The 12272-nt window shown below is 39.3% G+C and overlaps 1 protein-coding gene across 19 annotated transcripts in view; it reads left to right on the forward strand.

Annotated features, from left to right (window-relative positions):
- The window catches only part of DST (dystonin), a 490174-nt gene that overhangs the window by 54504 nt on the left and 423398 nt on the right, over nt 1-12272 (forward strand). For all 19 annotated transcript variants that reach the window (XM_053222643.1, XM_053222633.1, XM_053222646.1 and 16 more), the window contains exon 3: nt 11638-11838. In XM_053222643.1, the coding sequence (XP_053078618.1) occupies nt 11638-11838 (201 nt within the window). The remainder of the gene's footprint in view (nt 1-11637; nt 11839-12272) is intronic.

Here is a 12272-nt window from a genome sequence, read left to right on the forward strand (position 1 = left end):
TAATATTCCACATGTGTACCACATCTTCTTTATCCATTCATCAGTCGATGGATATTAGGGCTCTCTCCACACTTTGACTATTGTTGATAATGCTGCTATAGACATTGGGGTGCATTAATCCTTTGAATCTGTATTTTTGTATCCTTTGGGCAAATACCTAATAGTACAATTGCTGGATTCTAGGGTAGTTCTATTTTTAGTTTTTTGGGGAACCTCCATACTGTTCTCCATAGTGGCTGCACCACTTTGCATTTTCACCAACAGTGCAATAGAGTTCCCCTTTTTACCAACACCTGTTGTTTCTTGTGGTGTTAATTTTAGCTATTCTGACAGGTGTAAGGTGGTATCTCATTGAGTTTTGATTTACATTTCCTTGATGATGAGTGAGGTGGAGCATCTTTTCATGTGTCTGTTTGCCATCTGGATGTCATCTTTGGAAAAGTGTTTGTTCATGTCTTTTGCCCATTTCATAACTGGGTTATTTGTTTTTTGGGTGTTAAGTTTCATAAGTTCCTTATAGTATTTTGGATACTAACTCCGTATCAGATTTGTCTTTTGCAAATATCTTCTCCAGTCAGTAGTCTGCCTTTTAAGTTTCATTGGTTGTTTCCTTTGCTTTTTATCTTGATGAAGTCCTAATAGTCCTAATAGTTGTTTGATTTTGTTTCCCTTGCCTTTGGAGATGTGTATAGTAAGAAGTTGCTCAGGCTGAGGTCAAAGAGGTTGCTGCCTTTGTTCTCCTCTAGGATTTTGATGGTTTTCCTGACTCACATTTAGGTCTTTGATTCATTGTGAACTTATTTTTGTGTATGGTGTAAGAAAGTGGTCCAGGTTCATTCTTCAGCATGTTGCTGTCCAGTTTTCCAACACCATTTGTTGAAGAGGCTTTTTTCTATTGGATATTCTTTCCTGCTTTGTTGAAGATTAGTTGACTGTATAGTTGTGGGACCGTTTCTGGGTTTTCTATTCTGCTCCATTGATCTATGTCTTTTTTTTTTTTTTTTTTTTTTTTTGGTGCCAGTACCCTACTGTCTTGATGACTATAGCTTTGTAATATAGCTTGAAATCTGGGATCATGATGCCTCCAGTTTTGTTTTTCTTTTTCAGGATTGTTTTGGTTATTCAGGGTCTTTTGTGGTTCCATACACATTTTATGACTGTTTGTTTAGCTCTGTGAAAAATGCTGGTGGTATTCTGATAGAGATTGCATTAAATGTGTAGATTGCTTTGGGTAGTATAGACATTTTAACAATGTTTGTTCTTCAAGTCCATGAGCATGGAATGCTTTTCTATTTCCTTGTGTTCTCTTCAGTTTCTTTCATAAGGGTTCTCTAGTTTTCAGAGTACAGATCTTTTACCTCTTACATTAGGTTTAGGTATCTAGGTATCTTATTGTTTTTGGTACAGTTGCAAACAGGATCAATTCCTTGATTTCTTTTTCTGCTGCTTCATCGGTGTATAGAAATGCAACAGATTTCTATGCATTGATTTTATATTCTGCGACTTTGTTGAATTCATGTATCGGTTCTAGCAATTTTTTGGTGGAGTCTTTTGGGTTTTCTGTATAGAGTATCATGTCATCTGCAAACACTGAGGATTTGACTTCTTCCTTGCTGATTTGGATGCCTTTTATTTTCTTTTGTTGTCTGATTGTTGAGGCTAAGACTTCCAGTAGTATGTTAAATAGTAATGGTGAGAGTGTACATCCTTGTCTTGTTTCTGACCAGAGAGGAATGGCTTTCAGGTTTTCCTCATTGAGGATGCTATTTGTTGTGGGTCTTTCATATATGACCTTTATGATGTCGAGGTATGTTCCATTTATCCCTACTTTGTTACAGGTTTTTATTAAGAATGGATGGTGTAATTTGTCAAATGCTTTTTCAGCCTCTATTGATTGACAAGATCACGTGGCTCTTTTCCTTTCTTTATTAATGCAGTGTATCATGTTGATTGATTAGTGAATATTGAACCAGCCCTGCAGCCCAGGAATAAGTCCCACTTGATCATGGTGAATAATTCTTCTAATGTCTTGTTGAATTTGATTTGCTAACATTTTATTGAGTTTTTTTGTATCTATGTTCATTGGGGATATTGGCCTATGATTCTCCTTTTTAGTGGGGTCTTGATTTTGGAATCAAGGTAATGCTGGCTTCATAACCATTTCCTTTGATTACTATTTTTTGGAACAGTTTGAGAAGAATAAACCAAATTCATTTTGAACCAGCCCTTCATTTTCTGTTCTACTGATTTTTTGTTTCTTTGTTTCTGTATCATTTATTTCTGCTCCAGCCTTTATTATTTCTATTTTTTGGCCGGATTTAGGCTTTCCTTGCTGTTTCTTTTCTAGCTCCTTTAGGTATAAGGTTAGGTTGTGTAATTAGAACCTTTTTTACTTCTTGAGGTAGGCCTGAATTGCAATATACTTCCCTCTTAGGGCTACCTCTGCTGCATCCCAAAGGGTTTTCACTGTTTTTTCATTTTCATTTGCTTCCATGTATTTTTTTAAATTTGTTCTTTAACTTCCTGGTTAACCCATTCATTCTTTAGTAGGATGTTCTTTAACCTTCAAGTATTTGTGGTCTTTCCAAATTTTTTCTTGTGGTTGACTTTAAGTTTCATAGCACTGTGGTCTGAAAATATGCATGGTATGATCTCAGTCTTTTTGTACTTGTTGAGGGCTGACTTGTGACCCAGTATGTGACCTCTTCTGAAGAATGTTCCATGTGCACTGGAAAAGAATGTGTATTCGGCTGCTTTAGGATGGAATGTTCTGAATACATCTGTTAAGTCCATCTGGTCCAGTGTGTCATTCAAAGTCATTGTTTCCTTGTTGATTTTCTGATTAGATGATCTGCCCATTGCTGTAAGTGGGGTGTTAAAGTACCCTACTATTACTGTATTGTTATCAATGAGTTTCTTTATGTTTGTTATTTATTGTTTTACATATTTAGGGGCAAGTTGGGGGCATATATATTTACAATTGTTAGACCTTCTTGGATAGACCCTTTATTATGATATGGTACCCTTTTTCATCTCTTGTTACAGTCTTTGGTTTAAAATCTAGTTTTTCTGATATAAGTATGGCTACTCCAGATTTCTTTTGACATCCATTAGCATTGATAGATGGTTCTCCATTCCCTTATTTTCAATCTTCAGGTGTATTTAAGGCTAAAATGAGTCTCTTGTGGGCAGCATATAAATGGATCTTGGTTTTTTTATCCATTCTGATACCCTATATCTTTTGATTGGAGCATTTAGTCCATATACATTCAGAGTGATTATTGATGGATACGAATTTAGTGCCATTGTGTTACCTGTAGAATTGGTGTTTCTGGTGTTGTTCTCTGGTCTTTTCTAGTCTTTGTTGCTTTGGTCTTTTTTTTTTTTCTTCCCTTCATAAAGAGTCCCCTTTAAAATTTCTTGCAAGGCTGTTGTAGTGGTCACAAACTCCTTTAGTTTTTATTTGTCTGGGAAAGTCTTTATCTCTCCTTCTATTCTGAATGATAGCCTCCCTGGGTAAATAATTCTTGGCTGCATATTTTTTCCATTCAGCACATAGAATATTTCCTACCACTCCTTTCTGGCTTGCCATGTTTCTGTGACAGATCTGCTGTGAATCTGATATGTCTTTTCCTTGTAGGTTAAGGACTTTTTTCCCTTGCTGCTCTCAGGATTCTTTCCTTGTCAGCGTATTTTGTGAATTTGACTATGATATGCCTTGATGATGATCTGCTTTTGTTGAATTTAATGAGGGTTCTCTGTGCTTCTTGGATTTTTATGTGTGTGTCCTTCCCCAGATTAGGGAAGTTTTCAGCTATAATTTGTTTGAATAAACCTTCTGCCCCCTCTTCTCTTTTAATTCTCTGGGACTCCTATAATACGTATGTTACTATGTTTTAGTATATCACTGAGTTCTCTAAGTCTGCCTTCGGTTCCTTCGTAACCTTTGTTTCCTCTTCATTTCAGCTTCATTATTTTCCATAATTTTATCTTCTATACCACTGATTTGCTCCTCTGCATCATCCACCCTCATTTTTACGGCCTCCATTTGGGATTGCACCTCAGTTATATAATTTTTAATTTTGGCCTGACTAAAGAGATATATTAGTTAATATATCTCTGCAGTAAAGGATGCTCTAGTGTCTTCTATGCTTTTTTCAAGCCCAGTCAATATCCTTACAATTTTTGTTTTAAATTCTAGTTCAGACAGCTTACTTAAATCTGCACTGATTGAATTTCTGGCTGTCATTTCTTCCTGTTCTTTCTTTTGGGGTGAATCCCTCTGTCTTGTTATTTTGGAGAGAAAGAATAAGAAAAATAGAATAAAACCAAATAAAAATTTAAAAATCAAAGAAAAAAAATTTAAAAATGAAATATGTTATCAGAAGCTAGATGCTAGGTATGTTTTGGGGTGCTTGTTATGAGAAGCTTGACAGAAAAGAGGTAGAAATAAAGAAAGAAAATAAAAGAAAATAAAAAGAAAATTAAAAAATTAAAAAAATTGCTCTTTCTGTATCAAACAAGCAAACAAAACAAACAAAAATAAAGATAAAAACAAAAAAACTCAAAAAGAAACAAACAAAAAACCCAAAGGATGCTAGATCCTATTTCCCCTAGAACTGAAGCTTTGCAGCACTCTATCATCAATACACTTGGTATGCGTGAGGGGTTTGTGCTGGTCTTCAGGGAGAGGGGTCTGCTGCTCTGATTATTATGTGCAATCCCTCTTTTGGAGGGTGCAAGGGGGTGGGGCTTGGTGTAGCAGCTCCCTTCTCCACTAGGTGACGCTGTTTAGCTCACTGAGGTGGATCAAGCTAGGGGGTGGGAGAGAAAACGGCTTCACCCAGTTCTCTGGTCTTGGGAGTGGGAAATGGGTGGCTACCCCTGTTAGGTAAGCCCTCACAGCTGGGAAAACAGTGACTTCACCTCTGTTTCTGGTTTCAGTCAGATCCCTGCCTTCATCCTGTGTTCAAGCTTTCCACCTGCCAGATGGTGCAGGACTCCTGTGTTTTAACTCAGGCACAGCTGTGTGTCAAAACCCCACACTTTAGAGACCCCCATGGCATGGATCCACACTGATCTTCTGGGGGAGGGTCTCTGCATTGTGTTGGGTGTTGGCTTGTTGCAGAAGACGGCTGCGTGACCGTGCAGTGGTTTGGATTTTATGATAAATTGCACCACACAGCTGGCACTAGGGATTGCTGCCCTCAGCTGGTGTGTTTGTACCTGTACTGGTGAATGGGACAGTTGGATGTCGGCTGCAGGATCCTTTGCCGGTGGAGAGGCTGTATCACCTCTACCAAATGTACTCAAAGCAGAGCAACCGCTTCTCCCTGTGTGACCCTGGGGATACAGAGCACTGCTCAGCTCTTCTGGGGGTGAAACTGGCAATGTCACAGACCTCTCAAATGTTGGAATCTGCACTCCGCTCTTTATAGAAAACTGGTGATATTGTAACCCTCTCCTTTTTCGTTGTCAAAGGTTTTGGGGAATAGTTTTCTCGTGCAGTCCCTCCCCTGAGTGTGTTTTGCTCTTCCCACCACCTCCATGCTTTTTCTCTCTTTGTTCCCTGTCACTGTCCCCACCATGGTCAGGGCTCCCTCCTCTGGCCGCTCTTTTCTCCCACAAACTCTGTGCAGTTTCTGTCTTCCATGGGTCTTTCTTCTGGTTTGTAGATATGCAGTTTTGTTCTCTAAGACCACCAATAGATTTCTTGGCTGTTAAGAATGATTTGATATTTATCTGTGTTTGAGGGAGGGGGCAAGCTTCTTACCTCCTGCCCCTCAAAAGAAATTCTATTTAAAAACTTTTTAATGTTTATTTTATTTTTGAGAGAGAGAGACAGAGAGAGAGACAGAGAGAGAGAGAGAGAGAGAGAGAGAGAGAGAGAGAGAGGGAGAGAGAGAGAGGGAGAGAGAGAGAGCACAGGTGCAGGAGGGGCAGAGACAGGGAGACATAGAATCCGAAGCAGGCTCCAGGGTCCATGCTGTCATCAGAGAGAGCCTGATGTGGGGCTTGAACTCACAAACCATGAGATCACGACCTGAGCCAAAGTTGGGTGCCCAACTGACTGAGCCACCCAGGTGCCCCTAAAGCAATTCTATTTAAATGCTCAGTGATTCAATGTGTTAAGTTTCCATTTGTTCAGTTGCTTCATCAGTAAACTAGATGGTAGTTTGATCTTATCCAACAATAATTCTCACCTGAAAATGTTAACTTTTTCAATTTCTTCTTCACTTATCTAAATTGTTTACAGACCTTTTTTTTGTTTTAATCAACCTACATATATTTCTGAGCACTTCCTTGGTGCTTAGTCCTGAGAATATATGTAGAACACTATCTCTGAATGCATTACTATCCTATATATAATCTGTGCTTCATAGCAGAGTGCTAAGGGCACTGGTGTTGAGTTGGAATTGGATAGACCTGAATTATAATCTGGGCTTTTCTAAGAAATTGCAAGTTTTTGCCTTATGTAGATTACTTAGCCCTGATAAGCCTCAGTTTGCTTGCTTAAGAAAGGCATATAATAAGCTTATGACCTAAGTGGTGTTAGTAAATTATTACTATTAATGTGTCCTCCTTTTTTATGCCAGTCTATACAACTAAACTGGGTTAGTCAGAATACTCAGCCTTCAAGGGAAAGAGCTAACCATCTGAAAGCGTAACAGAAGAGTATACACTGGGGTTTTTTGTTTGCAGGCAACAGAATCTGATGTAAACCAAAAGAAAATTTATTACAAATACATGATTAAACTCACAGGCAAGACTGAATGATTGGAACAGATTAAACCAGGCAGCTTCAGAAGGTCTTTGGCATAGTCACTAGACTGATGAATTCCTACTGATTTTTCTTTTCAGGCTTTACATCCCTCAATTTAATATTCATTGTCCAAGCAGAGAAACTTTACTTGGTTGAGCCTTGGCCATGTGTCTACCTATTAACCGTATAGGTCATTAAGAGGCAAAATCTAGAGTGGGCTGTGGAGCATTCTGTATCAAGACTGTATCTCTTGAGAAGTTGTTACCCAAAAGGTGCTGATAAATTGGGGTGGTCTAAAAATGGCAGACATTCACTGCTGAGAGACTTCCAAGTGTTTATCACCTACTGGTTAAAGGTATCCAGGCAAGATCAAGTGAGTAGACAAAAATGGACTTTATATTGACACCATCAAGTCCTGTTAACCTCTGTAAAAACCTGCTGTTTTAAAATTTTTTTTATTTTATTAATAAAATAGTATTTTTCAGAGTATTTAGGACAAGCAAATCTAATAAACATAGAATCCTATAATTCCAGGAAAACCATTAGGGTGATTGCCCAGTGATGACTCCATGTTGTTCATATGTTTGTAGTCATAACTGTGACCTAATTATGTGTGAATTGCTGCTGCAACGTCTAGGAAAGGATATAGTAATAATAATGGTGATAATTTTTTGACTTACTGTATTATTTGTACTGTTGTGAGTACCTAATATAGATTATCTCATTTAAGCACCATCAAACTCCATGAGAGAGTTATTATTATATGTATTTGACAGATGAAGAAATGGAGACACAGAGAAGTAATTTGCATACCTACTCAGTGACACAGCTTATATTCAAACCCAGATAGTTTGACTCACTAGGGAGTAAGTGCTCTGAATCTCTGGAGAAAAGAACTCTCCCCTGATAATTAAGGGTGATTGGTCTCTCAGCCGTGCCTCATGTGTGGCAGTCAGTAGTGCACACCTGTGGTGTGATTCATTTTCCTGTTTACATCTGATTAATAACATACTTTTGTTTTCAAGAATATCTTTTATTCCCGCAAGTGAAATACATAATAATCATAGCAACACTTACGTATCACTATATGCCAGACGCTCTTTTTTTTTAAATATATGAAATTTATTGTCAGATTGGTTTCCATACAACACCCAGTGCTCATCCCAAAAGGTGCCCTCCTCAATACCCATCACCCACCCTCCCCCCCCCCCCCCCCCCATCAGCCCTCAGTTTGTTCTCAGTTTTTAAGAGTCTCTTATGCTTTGGCTCTCTCCCATTCTAACCTCTCTCTTTTTTTTTTTTCCTTCCCCTCCCCCATGGGTTTCTGTTAAGTTTCTCAGGATCCACCTAAGAGTGAAAACATATGGCATCTATCTTTCTCTGTATGGCTTATTTCACTTAGTATCACACTCTCCAGTTCCATCCACGTTGCTACAAAAGGCCATATTTCGTTCTTTCTCATTGCCACGTAGTACTCCATTGTGTATATAAACCACAATTTCTTTATCCATTCATCAGTTGATGGACATTTAGGCTCTTTCCATAATTTGGCTATTGTTGAGAGTGCTGCTATGAACATTGGGGTACAAGTGCCCTATGCATCAGTACTCCTGTATCCCTTGGGTAAATTCCTAGCAGTGCTACTGCTGGGTCATAGGGTAGGTCTATTTTTAATTTTCTGAGGAACCTCCACACTGTTTTCCAGAGTGGCTGCACCAGTTTGCATTCCCACCAACAGTGCAAGAGGGTTCCCGTTTCTCCACATCCTCTCCAGTATCTATAGTCTCCTGATTTGTTCATTTTGGCCACTCTGACTGCCAGATGCGCTTCTAAGCACATATGTTAATTCATTTGTTCTTCTCAACAGCCCTATGAAATAAATTCTAGTTTTCATTACTATTTTACAGATGAAGAAATGGCTAAGTAACTCTCGAAAATTGCACAACTAGGAAGTGACAGAGGCAGTATTTGAACACAGAGAGTCTGGCTGGTGTCTGTGTACTGTATACTGTAGTGCTTATAAAGAGTTATTTAAAAATAGTGCAAGTGTATTTGGCTATAATAGAAATCACATGGTGGTGCTCAGATCTTTGAAATAATATGAAGGTGTAAAGAAAATTATGAAGTTTAAGAAAGGATGCTTTAAACTTTTAAAAAAATTTTTATTATCACAAATAATATGATACCTTAAATACCCTCATACTTGTTAGAATTTCTCTAGAGTAGATACAGGGATGCAGGTTTATTGGATTATTGCTGTCTGGAATGACTGCACCAACGTCCAACATGTTTTTTTTTTTTTTTTTATTAAAGTTTACTTATTTATTTTGGGAGAGACAGAGAAAGTGTGAGTGGGGGAGGGGCAAAGAGAGAGGGGGAGAAAGAGAGAGAATCCCAAGTAGGCTCTGTATGGTCAGTGAAGAGCCTGAGGTGGGACTTGAACTCACGAAATCATGAGATCATGACCTGAGCCCAAATCAAGAATCTGATGTTTAACCAATGGAGCCACCCAGGCACCCCTGCACCTACATATTTTTTCTTAAACTTTTTTTGAGGGTATCTCATTAAGGGAGTTTTATGGTGCTTTTTTCCCAAGTGTTTTTAGAATTTGTAGGCCAGCAAGAAGTATTGGTAATAATACAGGTTAAACAAAATTTGGTTGCTTATTACTCATAGAAACATAAGAGAAGGAGGATCTACATTCTTACCAAAGAAATATACTCACTCACCCTCTATGACAGAAGTTAGTGTATTAGCAAGTACTTTGTTAATTCTACCAGTGCACTCATTTCTGAACCAGAAAGAATTCAGCGGATCTGGAGGTTAGTGCCACCTTGTGGTGAGACTAAGCTCTGACTCCTAGAAGTTCTCAATCTTCAAAGCACAGAAAAATTACCAGAGGAGCTTGTTAAAAACAGAAATTCTTTGTGCACTTGAAACTAATGTAAGGTTGTGTGTCAGCTATACGTCAATAAAAATAAAAATAAAAGAGAAGGAGAATGACCAAAAAAAAAAAAAAACCCAAACCAAAAACTGATGCTCCTGGCCTTACCCCTACAGAGTCTAATTCAGAAAGAAGAGAGGAGAGGGGAGAGAGAGCATGTGCGTGTGTTCCTGTGTGTGCGGGGGTGGGGGTTGGGGGAAGGATGTCCATGAACTTGCATATTTAAAAGGCAGCCTGCGTGATTGTTGGTTCTGTTTGGTCCTAATTCTGATCTAGAAGGCATTTTAGTGATTGGCCCAGCTCCCTTTTTGTAATCCTCCTCTCTCCTAGCTGCTGTAGTATCTCTTGGATTATGTGGGAACTGTAGCGATCTTCTGGGACTATTTTGGACACAAGAGGACCCAGCTGAGCTTGCACACAGAGAAGGGATGGGAACAGGCTAATGTGTTTTGCCAACTCCATTTGCATCTTCTCCTTATTGATTTTTGATGACCTCAGTGCTTCTTTTGACTCTGTGGGTCACACCCTACTTTTGTCTTTTTTCTCCTTGTTCATGTCCTTCAGTTTGGTATTCGGGGTCTCCATAATCAGACCTCAGATCTTCTCCCATGTCTCTCACCGGGAATCCCCCATACATATTAATCTTTCATACTGCTTCTTCTCCTGAAATTCTTACCCTCCATCTTTTATGCTTTTACTGCAGTCTTTAAGTAGTTTTTATAAATCTTTTAAAAATCAGAACACCTGCAACCTTCCTTGAAGCATTTAGCACCCCCTAAACTCTGGTCTCCCACCATACTTTGTGCATAGCTTACTTATATGGTCCTCCTGGTACATCATGAAATAGTGTTTCCTATTGCTGCATAAATATGTTATCCATCCATCCATCCATCCATCCATCCATCATTTTACTTATTCATTCATTTCTTATGTTGTTTTCCTTGCCTGGAATGTAAATTCTATTCATTCTTCAAATGCCTCCCACATAACTAAGCCAAATATAGACTATCTTCAGCTTCATTCATTGATTCCTCCTCTGAGATCTGCTAGCACTGAGTGTCCTTAGTTGCCCACTTTAACTCTTAATTATACATGCCAGTGTATACATGCACTTCTGTTCTTCAGTAAATTGTAAGCTACATGAGGACAGAGACTATTTTATGTAATTCTTTGGTATTTTCCAACGTTCTATATTCCCAGATGCATAATATGGTTTAGCTAAACTTGTACTCTTTGCTTTACTGCATTGCCTCCATTTAGTTTTAAATCTTTATGGTGTTTTATAATGATGTTTTATATTCCTGCTTTCTTACCTTCAGAGTCTGCTCTCAGGAATATAGAGTAACACTTGGCCATGTAACAGTATTCAGTCCTGCTCGTATGCCATGCTTCATGCCTGAGTGGAAAGAAATATCCTTCTTCACATGCAGTCTGACTTATATACACAAAAGTAAATCAATGTGCTCACTTGCTAGTTTTTTTTAAACTGAATTAAAAGCAATTTCTTTTTTTTTAATGCTTATTTGTTTATCTTGAGAGAGGGGGTAGGGGCAGAGAGAGGGAGGGAGAGAATCCCAAGCACACTCCTCACCGTCAGCGTGGAGCCCAATGCAGGGCTTGATCCCATGAACCGTGAGATCATGACCTGAAATGAAATCAAGAGTCAGATGCTTAACTGACTGAGCCACCCACTTGCCCCTAAAAGCATTTCTTAACATAGAGTAACTCTGGGCCCTGAGACCCTGAGGTGCTTGACAGAATACACAACGTTGCAGGTTGAGCCTCCTTCTACGTATATACTCCCTTTGGGATTGTAAATGACCTCCTTGAGCTTGGTGACTTTTGGAGCCCTTTGTGTAACTAGCCCCGGAGGATCAGCAAACTAACTCAATACAAATCTGGATTTGTTTGGGTTTGTTTTCTGCCACAGGGATTCAGAGCAAGCCCTCGGCATCTTAGAAGACGTGCTGCTGCGGCCGCAGCTGCTCGCCTGGAAGAGGCCAAACCTGTGGTGGAAGTTCACCATCAGAGTGAGCAAGAAATTTCAGTGAGGAAACGAAGAATCAAGAAAAATAGCCGAGTCCAGCCAGAATTCTATCATTCCGTTCAAGGTGCTTCAACCCGAAGGCCTGTAAGTAGAGAACTTTTAGAAGATTATTAAATACATGGCGTGGTTGTTCTTTGAGAAAATTGCCAGATTAACTAATCAGAGTACTGTCTTGTCATCCTCAGCAAGTGCTATGAACCCATACGAATTCCAGGGAGTGTGATTTCACAGAAAGCACTGGGCCGGAGAGTTGTCAGAGAGGCCAGAGTTGATCACTGCAGATGGAGTGATTTAAAAACTGGTGGATATTGAGCCCCATTAGAGCCAGGGTCTAGATTTAGAGCAGGCACCACAGAGTCAACAGGCTGAGGTGCAATAATGACAGGGTCGGAGTTGGTGAAGAGGGGCAGCAGCCAACCTAGTATCAGCAAAGGAGAAGCAGTGCAGGGAAAGGTGGGGCTCCTCTCCAGGAGGAGGCTCTTGGGCCACTCAGGCCTGTGCTGCTCTCTGCAGTCAGC

Source organism: Acinonyx jubatus, chromosome B2 (genome assembly GCF_027475565.1).
Source record: "Acinonyx jubatus isolate Ajub_Pintada_27869175 chromosome B2, VMU_Ajub_asm_v1.0, whole genome shotgun sequence".
NCBI classification, from domain to species: Eukaryota; Metazoa; Chordata; class Mammalia; order Carnivora; family Felidae; genus Acinonyx; species Acinonyx jubatus.